Here is a 14,066-nt window from a genome sequence, read left to right as displayed (position 1 = left end):
GGCTGTGAGATGATTGAAGGGTTGCGCTTCACGGAAACAAATTTGCACTCCTCCCATTCATAAATATATGATACCGTTGACTTTTAAAAAAACTTTAATCACTCATTTTATTAAAAAAATAATAAGTTATCATTTAGTTTTGTTGTGATTTGTTTTATCACTTAATATAGTTTGTGTTTAACTTAAAATTTTATATTTTTGAATAAATATTTTGAATAAGACGAATGATTAAAATTTTTAAAAAGTTAATGGCGTTCTATATTTATGAACGGAGTAGGTAGTAATAATCTTTGCACCATGAGACACTCTAGTGTTATCCGCTAGTATGATTATTTGCTGGTTTACTTGGTCTGGGTGCTCGACAAATTCTGGAGCTCCAAATAGGAATAAAACCTTTTTGGTACCGGAACGGGCGTGAGGCTGCGCTGAAACCTCTCGCTAAACGCTGTTTGTAATGCAGGGCCTCCGCTGCAAGGCAGACGCATTCGGCTCCTCGTTTCTCTCTCCTCTCTTCGTTCCCGCGCGGAGAGGGAGAGGGAGAAACAGGGGAGCGGCGGCCCCCTCCTCTTCCCTGCCACGGTTTCTTGCGGATTATTTCTACCCTATTTTATTCAGGATTTCCGGTTGGATCCTCCTATGGTAAGTGCATCATAATCCGTCACTTTTATCGCATTTTTTTTTTTGTTGTCGATGATAGATCTGACTGTTGTGGCAGTTCTGATCTTGTTTTTCTATCAATGCCGCAAAGAGGAATATTGACCAGCGTGGAATTAATCAGCCATTCACGTTGCTGCAGCCTTTTTGCAGGGGAAATTTTAACTTCTGCTGCAACCGGTGGTGCAATTAATCAGCCATTCACGCATTGTGCTGTTCATTGAGGCATTATCGGTGTGGTTCATTGAGAAAGCGCCTGTATGCGAATTTTCATGTAAAAAGAGCTGATCAGACATGGCTGCGAAGGACGGCTCAGGGTCACAGGACCAGGGGCACAGGTTGTGGCCCATGCTGTCCTACGCTTGCGGCGAGCTATGTGTGATCATGCTGCTCTACGTGGCTGCCTTTGCATCCCATGCAGCCACAAGGCTGGCGCGCATCTGCGGGCTCAGGCCACCATGCATCCTGTGCACGAGGCTGGACCGCGCCCTCCATGGAAACTTGCCATGGTTCTCCGCGGACCTGGTCTGTTCCGTGCATCGGTCCGAGGTCTCGTCTCTGGCTCACTGCAAGAGCCATGGCCGGCTTGCACGGTCCGGCGATCTCTGCAAATCATGCCTCCTTTCATGCACGGCGGTAGGTGCCCGTGAGGAGGTGGTGAACTCTCGGCCTACGACATCCAGCAGCAGGTTGTGTTCTTGCTGTTCTGATCCGTTCAAGAATAATACTGGCGACACGCAGAGGCATTCTGGAGCAGCCAATGCTGTGGTGTCTTGGGATAGTGTACCTGCAGACCATCCAAATGAGAAGAGTATGTGTGACTAGCTGTTGTGATTGGTAATTGGTATGCATAATTGGGTATTCTGATCTTCTGACTAACTGCACGCATTTTTCTTGGTGTAGCTTCTGTGGTGGGCATTGAGGAAGTCCAAGAATCTGACGGTCCTACAAAGGACAGCGCCGCCCCTTCTGCGAATGGTGGGGCAGCGAAGAGCAACCACAGATCGGCCGCGCCGACACGCATTGCTGTGGACAGCAACGGCAGTGTAAAAAATGCCTCCGTCGTTGCAAGGGCCAACTTGACGTCGCCTCGGCCGTCAGAAATTATCTCTGCCAGGGACAGCAGTTCAACGACGCAGCAAGAGGTGAAGGCGCTCCTTTCTCAGATGTCCTATGCGCGGGGCGGCCTCGACAGTTCTTCGATTGAAGGATCTCCTGACGCTCCGAACGAAGAAAGCAACGCTACGAGCAACAAGAGCCCGTATCTCGAGAGGAACTATTGTGTGCTGGAACCTTCAGACGGGAGCCTCGCTGACGATGTCGAAGGGGGAAGCTCTCTCGAGAACGTAAAGAGACAGCTTGAGCTCAACAGGAAGGCCATGGCTGCTCTACACAAAGAGCTTGAGGAAGAACGGAGCGCGTCGGCAGTTGCGGCTAGCCAGACGATGGCCATGATCAATAGGTTGCAGGAGGAGAAGGCCGCGATGCAGATGGAAGCACTGCAGCACCTGAGGATGATGGAACAGCAGGCTGACCACGACCACCTAGCGATACAGGATCTGCATGATTTGCTCACAGAGAGGGAGAAAGAATTGCTCGACTTGGACGCTGAACTTGCACACTGCAGGAGGCTCCTGCAGAACGACGATCCGTTCAATGGCGACAGATTTGATGGCACTGATTATACAACGAACAACAACACGGATTTTGTGGGGAGCGCCATGTCCCATTTTGAAGACGACAAGGCATACATTTTGGAATCCTTGAGCAGACTGGAGGAAAATCTTGGCATTTCCACAATCAGACTTGCTTCTGGTGACGCCAGAAATTGTCAAGAAGACATACTGTTTGAAGATCAGGCAAGAGCTGATGCATCGCCTTCCAGCTGTGACGAGTCGAGTGGTGTAGCAAGCCTTAAAATTCAGATTTCTCTGTTGAATATAAGACTGAGGGCACTTGAAGAGGATCAGGAGTTCCTCAATCAGGTATTGAGTTCGCTCCAATGTGGTAGTGATGGGCTGCAGTGTATACAGGAGATAAGCAGGCACTTAGCAGAGTTGCGAAGAGTTGTGGCTCACTAAAATGAAAATGGTTTTGCCCCGAGTTCACACTTTTTGGCCGTCATGAGGTAACAACTATTCTAGTCATCGTTTAATTGCAAGGAGGAAAATCAAAGAAATTTCATAGCATTGCATCTGTTATGCAAACATCGAAACAAAAGAGAACCTGAAACCTTAGCTAGCCATGATGCATGAAAACCTTAAGACATGAAAGGCTAAAACAGACGACCAAAGATGATGGAAAAATAATCTTTGCATCTCGTTAAATCTTCACTCAATCTCTAAAACACCAAAACTCACAAACGAGATGCTCTCGAGCCAACAAAGGGTTGTATGTTGTCGGTGTACTGTGACCGATAAACACAAGTGCACAGGTGAAACTTTTCAAAATCCGAAAATTGAGATCTCTATCTTAACGTTAAGAAAACCTGAACCAAAAACACCACAACCAACTAGTGGTCAGATTCATTAATAGGTTCCTATGATACATAAAACCAAAAAAATGAATCGTAAAATAAGATATTCGGAACTTCAAAAACACTCAAAATGGTGAGTTGCCTAGAAGAGTGTGACAGTGTTACACTCACAGCTGCCACTACTGCTCCTTGGCACTGCTGAGTGGAGCCTAACACTGTTGGGTCGTGGTACTGCTGCTCCACATGCGGCAGTGCCGCGCTGCTAGGTGACAGCAGCTCGAACCAAAGCTCCAAAGGCAAAAACAACCTAATCAAACTCCAATTAAACTGAAATTTTACATACAACTTCTAATGAAAGTCCTAAAGGTGTCCAAAAAAATTTAATCTCCAAAATATTAAAGCTTCAACTGCAAATCGAAAAAACGGTCTCAACTCGATGTTTCTCGAAATCAGTCAATGGATTGGATTTTTATGTTCAAGTTAAACATCCCTAAAGCACTTCATGAAATTTAAAGGTCCTTGCTCATTTCTATCCTACCAAAAAAGTCCCCAAGAACTTATATTTAAAAAAGATCCAACAAAAGAACAAAGAAAGGAGACCGAGAAAGGAAAATCCAGAAAACTTCAAGAACTCAAGGGAGCACAAAAATGGACTCCACTTCAACATGAACCATGGTAAGGTTGTTGCTTTTTGGATCTCAAGTTACATAGATAAATATTTATTTGTGAAAACATCTATAGCTCTCAGTAGTAGTCTAGAGAAAAAGACCTACAAGAGAGAAAGTCTAAAAACTAAACCACTATACAGATACTAGAGAGAGATGGTTGGAGACGACACTCCTCTTAATATAGAGGCTATCACACATTTCCAACATACCCCTAGATATTCTAGAATGAAACCACTTTGCTAGGGCATAATGGTCCAACTTACAAATCGTATATCTAACCACCATGCTCCCTTTATGAATTTGCTTTGTCTCGACATAACCTTCGCTATGGATCCACATGCCACCTTCGATTCATGTTGGAACCATGCCGTAGGTTTTGAGGCTAGGCCCGCGAAGCCGACGTTAGGTGGTTTTGAGGATCAACCGCCAAACCACCAAAAGTAGCATACTTCATACATGTCTCCCAAGTCCTAGACACGTGTCCACTAGTCCTCGGCCACGCCAGCAATATGATTCGCTCCACCAAGTCCTCACATCTATCGGAGCCCCTAGGTGTAAGCCAAAATAGCAAGTCCCAGTTTCTCCAATCCTTAGGTCAAATCCTAGTGCTTCAATCAACATGAACTTGCACGACTTTCACATTTGCTATCAACCACTGCCTTCGGACTTCACACTTGCGAACCATAAGTCAAGAGACATGCTACACACACACACCCTAGTTTGTCCATTCGAGTCAACCTAAGATGTTACTCCATTGACCATCACTCGCCACAATCTCAAACCCTAAGGGCAAGTATCAACCTTGTGTTTGCAATCTCCACCTTTATATGTGCATTATCAACCCACAACACAAATACAAAGAGAAAAAAGGAAAAGGAAAAGGAAAAGGAAAAGAAAGAACTCACTCGAATGATCAAAAGCTAAACAAAATCCAAAACATATTAATTTGAAATGAGCAAAGCTTGGTCTCCAAAGGAATGAGTGATGACTCACGCAACTAAGCAAACAATGGCTAGCACTGAATAAGAAGAAGAGGCTAAAAGAGCTTAATACCATTAGCCAAAACTCAGAACAAAAGGCAAAACAACCAATAACTCAGAAAACACAACTAGCCCCTCTAGAAAGAGGCAAGCTTAACATGACTAGCAAAAAACAGCTTAAAATGCAACTCCCCCAGAATGAGTGCAAATCCTCACAAATGAATGCACTCTCAATAAGACTCCCCTTTGGGTATATGTTTGATCACCCATGTTGAAACAATGAGAGAGGTTTGTTCTATTTCTTCTCTACCAAAAGGTATTTGTGTATGTATATAATTCTTCCCTTGTTGATAAATGCACTCAGCAAGTATGTTCCCCTTGTGCACAAAACTATAACTCCCCTCAAGGTATGCATGAAAGTAGTGGAAATGCAGGAACTTAAAGGGTATATCAATTAGAATGTAAATATACTCTAACTGGTGTTGTTTGATGTGTGTGGCAATATATACATACGCTAGCAAATGTTCAAACTAATCATATACACAAGTTTATGAATGTAAGCAGTCAAAGCAATTTTAAGAATTTCAAAGGAGGTGTTCACCAATCACCACTAAAAATTGCACTTAACATATGTAACTAGGAAATCAACCAAGTGCTCAAGAGTATATAAGAACTACCCTATACATCAGTCACAACCATGCCAAGAACAAACATAAACTTGTGTTCGATCAAATTTAACCAAATTGCTAGAGTTTGCGGTGTTACACAAGAATTACTCAAAGAATTTGAGTGTGACAAGTTGTATGCACTGTCAAGTCTAAGTTTTCAATAGGGTGCAGCCTATGCTGCAATGCAATCAGAGATGAAGATAACAATTTTGATTATCTGCTATATTGCTCAAGTTCTTCTCGAGGTGCAAGGAGAAGCAGTCTTGATACAATGATATGGTGACAAATACAAACCCATCTCGGTTTTTTGCTTTCTCGCATCGTAAGTTAAATTTTGGAACAATACTATTTTTACCAAGGCAATGAACGACTAAAAGGATGGGGCTTAGAAATCTAGCATACTAGTGATAGCAGAAAAAGATTTCAACACATTCTATACATGCTAGTTGCCAATCTCAGCGGTGAAGAGTTGTTCATATTTAGCAAGTATTAAACATGTCCGGAATTTAAAAAACAATCTTAGCTCCACAAGATTGTATCACTATGAGTAAAATGATCCTAAGCTTGACCAAGCATCATCATGTACACATAGAACATACTACTAGGAGCATTATCACATTCTAACAATCATACACATAAAGCTCAAAATTCCATATGATACATGATAAGATGTAATGCAAATATGTTATAAAATACGAAATAAAAGCTAAACAAGAAAAAAAGCCCAAAGCACTACTGTACAACAAAAAAATGCTTTCCTTCTCTAAAAACTAAAATACGCACTCAACGCAAAGGTGGCTTGACCAAGGGTTTGGTGAGGATATTTGCAATCTATTTTGGGTGTCAACATGGTACAAGTTTATGTCCCATTTCTTATAATGATCTCAGAAAATGAAAGCGGACTTCAATATGCTTCATCTTTTTAATGCATCACTAGATTTTGGCAACACTTATGGCATTGGTGATCTCATAAAGCGAAGGCACTCTAAAACTCTAAGACAAAATCTTTCAAGATGGACATCTTCCAAAGAAACTGCTAGCAGCTGTTACCAGTGGCAATATACTCAGACTCTATGGCAGATTGGGCTATGCAAGAGTACTTGCAAGATGGTCAAGAAACTAATGAAGAGCCCAAGAACTAACAAGTCTTAGAAGTTGGCCTATGAACTAAATGACAACCCATAAAGTATGCATCGAAATATCAACATAGTGACAGACCGAAGAAAAGGAATACCAAAGACCAAACTCTAGAGTGAAATGATGGTACCTCTTTATCCTTTGCTTGCATGCTTGTGGGATATGCGTATGGACGGCTGAAACTAAGCACAGAAACACAAAACAAAGAGTCTGCATCAGCTTCTAATGTCATCATGGTTGACATGTGTGTCGAAATAGGCTTGGCTTCACCCTATCAAACTTCTTCTAGACAAGGAAGCGATTGAGCTCACCATAATACTCATCTCAAATTTTGTGTTCATAGTATCTGAAAACTTGGCAATAAGAGCATGAGAAGAACCATCGAAGATGATATCAGCTGCATAAATCTGAACCAACAAAGAGTCATTGTCTTGCTTGAGGAGAAAAAACATTTTGTCTACCCATCTCATTTGAAACCCCTTATTAAGCAAAAACATTTTTCAAGAGTTCATACCAGGCTATAGTGGCTTGTTTTAAACCATACACAATTTTTTGGAGTTTAAACACATAATTTGTAAACTTGGGATCTTTGAAACTAGGGGTTGTATAACATACACATCTTCCTTTATGTACCCATTTAAGAAAGCACTTTTAACATTAATTTGAAATAGTTTAAAACCCTTCAAAGCAACAAAAGCTAAGAGGATTCTAATGGCTTCTAAATGGACAATAGGACAAAGATTTCCTCATAGTCTATCCCTTCTTTTTGGTAAAAACCTTTAGCTACCAACCTATCTTTGTTTGTAACTATCATCCCATCATCGGCGATTTTTTTCGAAAGCACATTTGGTTCCTATGGGGTGGTGATCTTGTCGATGTGATACCAAATGCCATACTTTGTTTCTTTAAAAGTTTTCACCCCCTCATGCATGGCATTACTCAACTAGGATCAGATAAAGCATGTCCAACATCATGGGGCTCAAAAAAGGCAATAAATGTTGAATGAGCAAACTAAGAGATGTGTTGTGACCTAGATTATGTGACTTGCTCATTGAGCTTATCGGCCATCTATTGGGTTGGATGGCAGTGCATAATATGTTGTGGTGGCTCCCTTGAGGATGTCACCTCCCCGTCAACATTAGCTTAATCTCCTCTAGGTTCAGCTAGCACTGGCTCAAATACACGTCAAGTATTGGAAGAAGTGACATTGTGACTATTAGTTGAAGTAGTGGAAGCAGGCCCGTTGAGGATGCTGATGGAGATGGAGATGGCTTGGGATCCCCCAATCGAGAATGACTTCTTCCTCCTCCATAAAGATGGTGCCCATCTCTCTATCATATGCGCACTCTAAAGCAAGGGATGTACAAGTAATAGTCTCATAAATGTTACCTCATAGGTCTCCATAATACTATTAGTCTCAAGGTTAAGTACACGATAAGCTCTAGAATATAATGTACAACTAAAAGAAATCATTAATGGTTCCTGCCAAGAGGAGTGAAATTGTACTAGATATATGCAGTTCAGGTAAAATCAGTGAATATCCCTTATTCTAGGATGCAAGGTGTCATGACTATCCAATTTCCTAGTCTCCAACCTGCCAATTTTCCATTGGCTAGCTTTGATGTAGCTCAACATTTCTTGTGGACTAAACATCACCTTTTACTCACATGAAACATATTAGTCCACTACTTATCTTAGCTTTGCTCCTAGTCAACTAGATATCTCCGTGAAGCTCCCAACTCCTATGATGAAGCTCCAAAAAGTTTGTATCATTCTTGCTTTCTAGTGTGGATATCTTGAGCCGGACCTTTGTGGTCACTCGAGAAGAGGATTTAGAGTTGAAAGATACATTATATATTGTGGTCATCTCAACAGCACGGATGTAGGCATGTCTTTGATGGTGTGTTCGAACCTTGATTAAATCGTTGTCGCATGTGCTTGCTGTTGTGGTTTCACATGTTTCACTCTCTCTCTCTCTCTTGTGTTTCCCTTTAGATTTTTTGAATGAATGTTTCCCTTTAGATTTTTTGCTCTACCTATCTCTTATTGACATTTAAGGTAAAATGAAAGGTTCAAATGGGATATATATCTGGTGTTGTTTCTCAGGCTTTATCTCCAGAACTTTTGGACAAATCTCCATAACTTTCAAACATTAGAATTTACCATTTTGAATTGTGAAAGAAATTTTATGATTTTGGCTTATTCACCCGTTCTAGGATGATCCTTCCATAGCCCCAAAGCGTCCTATTTTGAACACAACTTTCATCCCATATTTTGGTCGAAACTCCTTGCTCCTTGACTCTAATTTTGATGATGATCTTATATTCAATGTAAAGCTTATGAAATTATCTACATGTGTTTAAAAAACTATCTCCAATTTAAAGCACTGAAAAACTGGTGAAGGGTACCGAACCTTTCGGTGCTAGGGTATTCACAAAATTTTAGCATAGTCTAGAAATTCAGCCTTTCTGTTGAATGCTCAATGATTATATGATGCTCACATTTTTTCACTACTAATCTATTTTATTTTTCAATCATAGGATGACCCAATTGTCCGATGCTAACTCAATTGTCAATTTCACTGTTTTCTTGAATGGTTCAGGTTCTCCTTTGTAACGGCAAACCTATTTGCAGTCATCTAGATAGCAGGCTGCTTTCAGGTAAACTAAACACCTGTCGTTCCCATCTATATATAGTCAATTTTGGTGGCATAACCATTAAGTAACACTATTTCATCGCCAATTTATACCGCAGACGAAGAAGAACAGGAGCTGCAGATCCTTCCTGTGCCTTCTGACATACACGTCTGCATACATGGATATGATCACCGTCATCTTCGTAGCAATGCTCTTCTCTGGGGACTTCGTATCAGTCTGCTGTGCAGTTGGGTTCTTCACCCTATGGACTTTGTGCTGCCTGCAATGGCACTTATCAAGACAAACGATGACTGATAACCTAGGGTTGCAGTGTGCTGTGAAGATGCTCCGCTCTGCTGTCGCAATCTTCTTCTTGGTCATAGGTGCCCTTGCATGCATCGGCGTCAAAACCTGCAAGTTCTTCCATGATATGTGATGTGATGAACTGATGATGGTTTTGCAGCACCAAGTTACCTTGTGCGACATAGCAACAAAGTGTACCGATGCAACCTCTTGCAACTGCAGGTTCTCATCAGACAATGCGCCCTTAAGCTCATCAGCGTCAACTAGGACACACCACGAAGCTCATCAACACCAAGGATGAAATCCTCATGTCTAGTTTGAAAACATAAGGGTACGTTTGTGAGGAAGGGGATTGAGGAGGATAAAATCCTCTTGCTATTCAAATTTGAATAGGAATGTGCCCTTCTAATCTTTTCTCCCAAACAACCCCAAACTCCCCTTGGGATTCCCCTCATTTCCTAGAGTTTGTAAACCCTTCAAGTGACATTTGAATAAAATATTTAGTAATTTGTGGCAGAATTTTCCTCCCTAGGTTTAGCCACCCTGGCTCCCAAACTAGCCCACATAGTGGAGTCTACAAATCTCTTCAAGCTTTCCTAGATTCAAACATGCCCAACTACGGGACCCACATCTTCATTGTTTGCATGCAATGAAGGCATCAAAGCCCAAACCAACGCCATCCCTATTTTACGTAGCGCCTATTGGTGCCGATCTAGGCGCCAAACACCGGAAGATAAACCGCCTGGTGGTGCTATCTGCGGAGGCACGGATGGTCCACAGCCCTAAGTCGGACAGTCTGTGACCTAGCGTAGGAGCAACTCCTTTTCTGCTTACGTCCGGACGGTCCGCGCCTGAGGCTCGGACGATCCACGATGGCGCATAGGGTCATCTTCTTCGCAGCAGACCTAGATCTCGCCTCCTAGGAGAGACCATGTCGGAGAGGAGAGATCTTATGGTGTGTCTTGGGGGTCGACAGGCCACAAAGACGCCTCTAGTCGACGTAAAGCCAAAGAGAGGTGAAGATTCGAAGTAGAGGAAGGCTAAAATAGGGCTACTCCTAATGTATAAGGTAAAAACGATAAGTAGAATTGATTGGATCGTTTGTGGGGGGTTTAATTGGTTGTACCCCTTCATTTATATAAAGGGTGGAGGTCTGGACCCGTTACAAGCCGGTTCTCGAGTAAATCCCACATGATTTGCTAACAAATCCCGCTAGAAATCTATAAACCTAATTGATTCTGCGCACATGCGGACCGTTCGTGCCGCCACCATGGACAGTTTGGACCGCGGACCGTCCGGCCTCAGTGGTGGACAGTCCGGCTGCCCAAGCTGATGCTCAACATATGCCCCATGCCTTTTGTTGGAGGTTGACGAACCAAAAGCATATGAACTACCAGCACCCTTCGGGAAACAATAGATCTCACAAGTCATCTTGTTCCCGAAGTAAGAACTAAGCCTGATGCAAGTCACTAGCTTTTCAATCTGATAGGGTGATTATTCAATAGAGCCCTAATGCATAAGGATGTTTCGGATTGCATCTTTCTCGACCATGACCATCTGATCAATGGATCAAAAGTGATGAGTACATGGATATCAAGTATATGGTCAAGGCCCAATCAATCATATAGTCCTAAGCTCAAGGGGAGTTGAAGTCTAGTTTATTCGCGAATCCGGTTCGGACTTCAGGAGTGGGTCTCACGAAAACGGACGACCAGGCTACATACGAACTCCGTTTTCGACGTTCTAGATATCATTGAAAGGCTAAGGAGATAATATTTCTAACCCAACTGGTCCCACATCAATATACGATTGGAGCTGATCATAATCGACATAGCAAGATAATGTCTAGAATCTGCCATAAATCAGTGGCGCCTGTTTTTGGGCCTAAAGGTCTTGTACATCCTATTCCTAGGGTTGCTCGGCCACCCCATTAACCACCGCCTAAGTCCAGGATGACTCCAATTCAAGTGGGGGATGATGAGGACATCACTCGCATACAAACAATGCATGAACCGATAACACGAGCACGTGCTTAAAAGCTGAATCTCCAGGTTCGTTCTAACCTAGTCAATTGTGTTTTAGAGCTTACGCTTGGTTCCATGGAAGTTTTAATGATTAGTAACTTTGGAGAGGACCGTCAAGAAATTGGAAAAGGCTAAGGTGTCGAGGAGGAGCAGTAAGGGCGTCCACAATAGGAAGGAGATCAAGTCCGACTCGACTGCGACTACATCTCGGGTTCCAGGACCAGTCTGTACTAAAATGGACGCCCAAGACGCATCCGGACTCCGATTGCGACAAAATTTATATGGTTGTAAAGATAAGACAATTATCTAACCATCCCAACTGGTCCCACCTTAAAATTCATTCGGAGTCAACGGGGATCATCGAAACAACTCATCCCTCAGATTCTGTTTTGGTACTGTGACATCGTCTGTTGGGTCGTTGGGCCGTGTATTGTGCTGGAGCCTTTTAGGGATACCTCCGGGAATTATGCACGCCCTTAACCTCTATTTTAACAGCAGTCGCCACCGCATTAGGGTTTGTGTTTGGCTTAGATCATATCTGTCATCAAACAGTATCGTTGTTCGTCGGTTTGCAAGACCCCACCTCTTGATCAATGCAATTTTGATTGCGTTCTTCCTGTTTTTGCTTTTGTTCTTGATTGCACTTGCAGTTTGCAGGATTTTATGCTGCAAAGTTTTCTTATGTATTATGATTCTAATAATTTTCTAGTGGTGAATAGAGTGGACAGATGTGAATTACCTCATATGACAAGAAGCCCAGTTTTGTTATCAAAATGATGAATTATCCAATGCCTATTTTTGTTTCTTGTGCCATGGCCAAATGGAAGTACATGTTATTCTCTATAACAAAGGTTTTGGTACCAGGTTGATACCATTATCTTGTCTAGTTGGTGGTACCTAGTGACAAGCTAGAAATATATAGTTGCAGAGAAGCATCGTGCATGTAGTAGTTTGTACATTAGAGAAGGACAAAAATAAAAACAATGGAGGATGAGGGGTGCATGGAGCAGGTGTGTCCCAACATTGTATTTATACTTGGTGTGGTTTTTACTTCCGTGGGTTTATAAGCAGCATAGGAAAAGGGCTCACCACACTAGCGATTTATTTAGCATGGGTGCATGCATGGAAGCTCGAGAAAAGTTGTAAAATATGTACTTAGCATATGATTGTATAATAGATATTGGAGCCCTCATGTAAACTACATGGGGAAGGATCTGTGATGGTCGATGGCCAATGAAAGTGCGCTAGATCTGAGACAAGTAGACGGCCTTGCTCTACAACCTCTATTTGTCATGATGGTGTTTACAATTGTATTCTTGTTTTTGTTTTCATGATGTGTTCTTCTACCATAATCTTTTTCTTCCTTTTACTTTTGATGCTATGTTTTGTACTTTCTTTCTTTTTGTAGTGAAATGGCGCTAAACTTATAGAAAATCAATAAGCAAAAATGGATATAAGAAGATATTATCATTACAAATATTTAATAAATGTGATTCACACTTAGGGTATATCAAGTGGTAGTGTCATGGTGATTTTTTCTAATAGAAAAAAACTTAGAAAGGGGGTGCGTGTTACAAAGGGTAGTGCATTGAAGTGAGTGACTTGGGCGACATGTGCTTCATGTTATTTAAAGATGGACATTATTGTTGCCACAACTTTCGAGCAAATGGCGTATGGTTCTCTAGAACTATGGACATGGTTCTGTAGATTTTTTTTTGAAAATGTTAATGTTTCTTTTAGAGTATTATGGGCCGTACATGTGCTGGCCCATTAGGGTTCTATATTTTGTATCCGTTACTGTAGCTAGGGTTTTCCATTCTCTGTATTGCAACATGGTACCAGAGCCTTGACTCCCAGCCAGTCGTCCGCTATCACCTCTACATTGCGTGTTTCTTCCCCTTCGGATGACGCTGCAGCCATCCTCGCTGCCAGCCGTGCTATCGTTGCGGTGGCTCGCCAGCGGGCCCAGGACGCCGCCCGTGCCCTTGAGAAGGAACAGGCGGTTGTTGACGCCATCGAGCGCCAGTACGCCGAGACCTATCGTCGCCTCGCTCGCAAGGGCATGTTGGATGGTTCTCCCATGTCCGCTCGTCACAGCGCCGACACTTTTGAGCCCACGCCCGTCCCAGCCTCGACACTTCGTGCCTCTCTTCACGCCCAGGCGGCGGCCCTCACCAGCATCCGGGCAACCGTCACCGACATTCTCGCGCTGAACTCAACTCAGTATCCTCAGTGGCGCGACCAGGTCCTACAGACCCTCCGCCGCTACGCCCTCGCCGACCACGTCCTCCTCGCGGTCGCTGCACCGACGGAGGATTGGCTCCTGATGGACGAAGTGGTGCTCTCTTGGATCCATGGCACCCTCACGACCGAGCTTCAGGACATCATTCGTGTGTCGGCCGATACTGCTCACCGTATCTGGGGTGCCCTTGAGGCTCAGTTCATCGGCAACTGCCAGACTCGGATTTTGTACCTTGAGACCGCCTTCCGCCAGCTTGTTCAGGGCGATCTCTCTGTGGA

At 42.9% G+C, this 14,066-nt stretch overlaps 2 protein-coding genes across 3 annotated transcripts; one reads left to right on the top strand and one right to left on the bottom strand.

The window, feature by feature from the left end:
• Positions 1-460: 460 nt before the first annotated feature.
• LOC100272425 (putative DUF593 domain containing family protein) lies at positions 461-10,038 on the top strand. 2 transcript variants are annotated; one of them, XM_020547389.3, is made up of 5 exons: positions 461-639; positions 808-1,465; positions 1,558-2,782; positions 9,186-9,243; positions 9,338-10,038. In XM_020547389.3, exons 2-3 carry the CDS (start codon positions 949-951, stop codon positions 2,733-2,735), a joined length of 1,695 nt encoding a protein of 564 aa, XP_020402978.1. In that variant the 5' UTR covers positions 461-639; positions 808-948; the 3' UTR covers positions 2,736-2,782; positions 9,186-9,243; positions 9,338-10,038. The 2 variants fall into 2 exon arrangements, with proteins under 2 accessions (XP_020402978.1, NP_001308289.1); NM_001321360.1 differs by having other exon boundaries at positions 520-639; positions 797-1,465; positions 9,338-10,036.
• On the bottom strand, positions 9,786-12,048 carry LOC111590564 (uncharacterized). Its single transcript, XM_023301347.2, has 2 exons — positions 11,436-12,048; positions 9,786-9,854 (listed from the first exon to the last, which is right to left on the bottom strand). Exons 1-2 carry the CDS (start codon positions 11,529-11,531, stop codon positions 9,786-9,788), a joined length of 165 nt encoding a protein of 54 aa, XP_023157115.1. The 5' UTR covers positions 11,532-12,048.
• Between the last annotated feature and the right edge of the window lie 2,018 nt (positions 12,049-14,066).

This window comes from Zea mays, chromosome 1 (genome assembly GCF_902167145.1).
Source record: "Zea mays cultivar B73 chromosome 1, Zm-B73-REFERENCE-NAM-5.0, whole genome shotgun sequence".
NCBI lineage: Eukaryota > Viridiplantae > Streptophyta > Magnoliopsida > Poales > Poaceae > Zea > Zea mays.
This window is presented reverse-complemented; position numbering and strand designations above follow the sequence as displayed.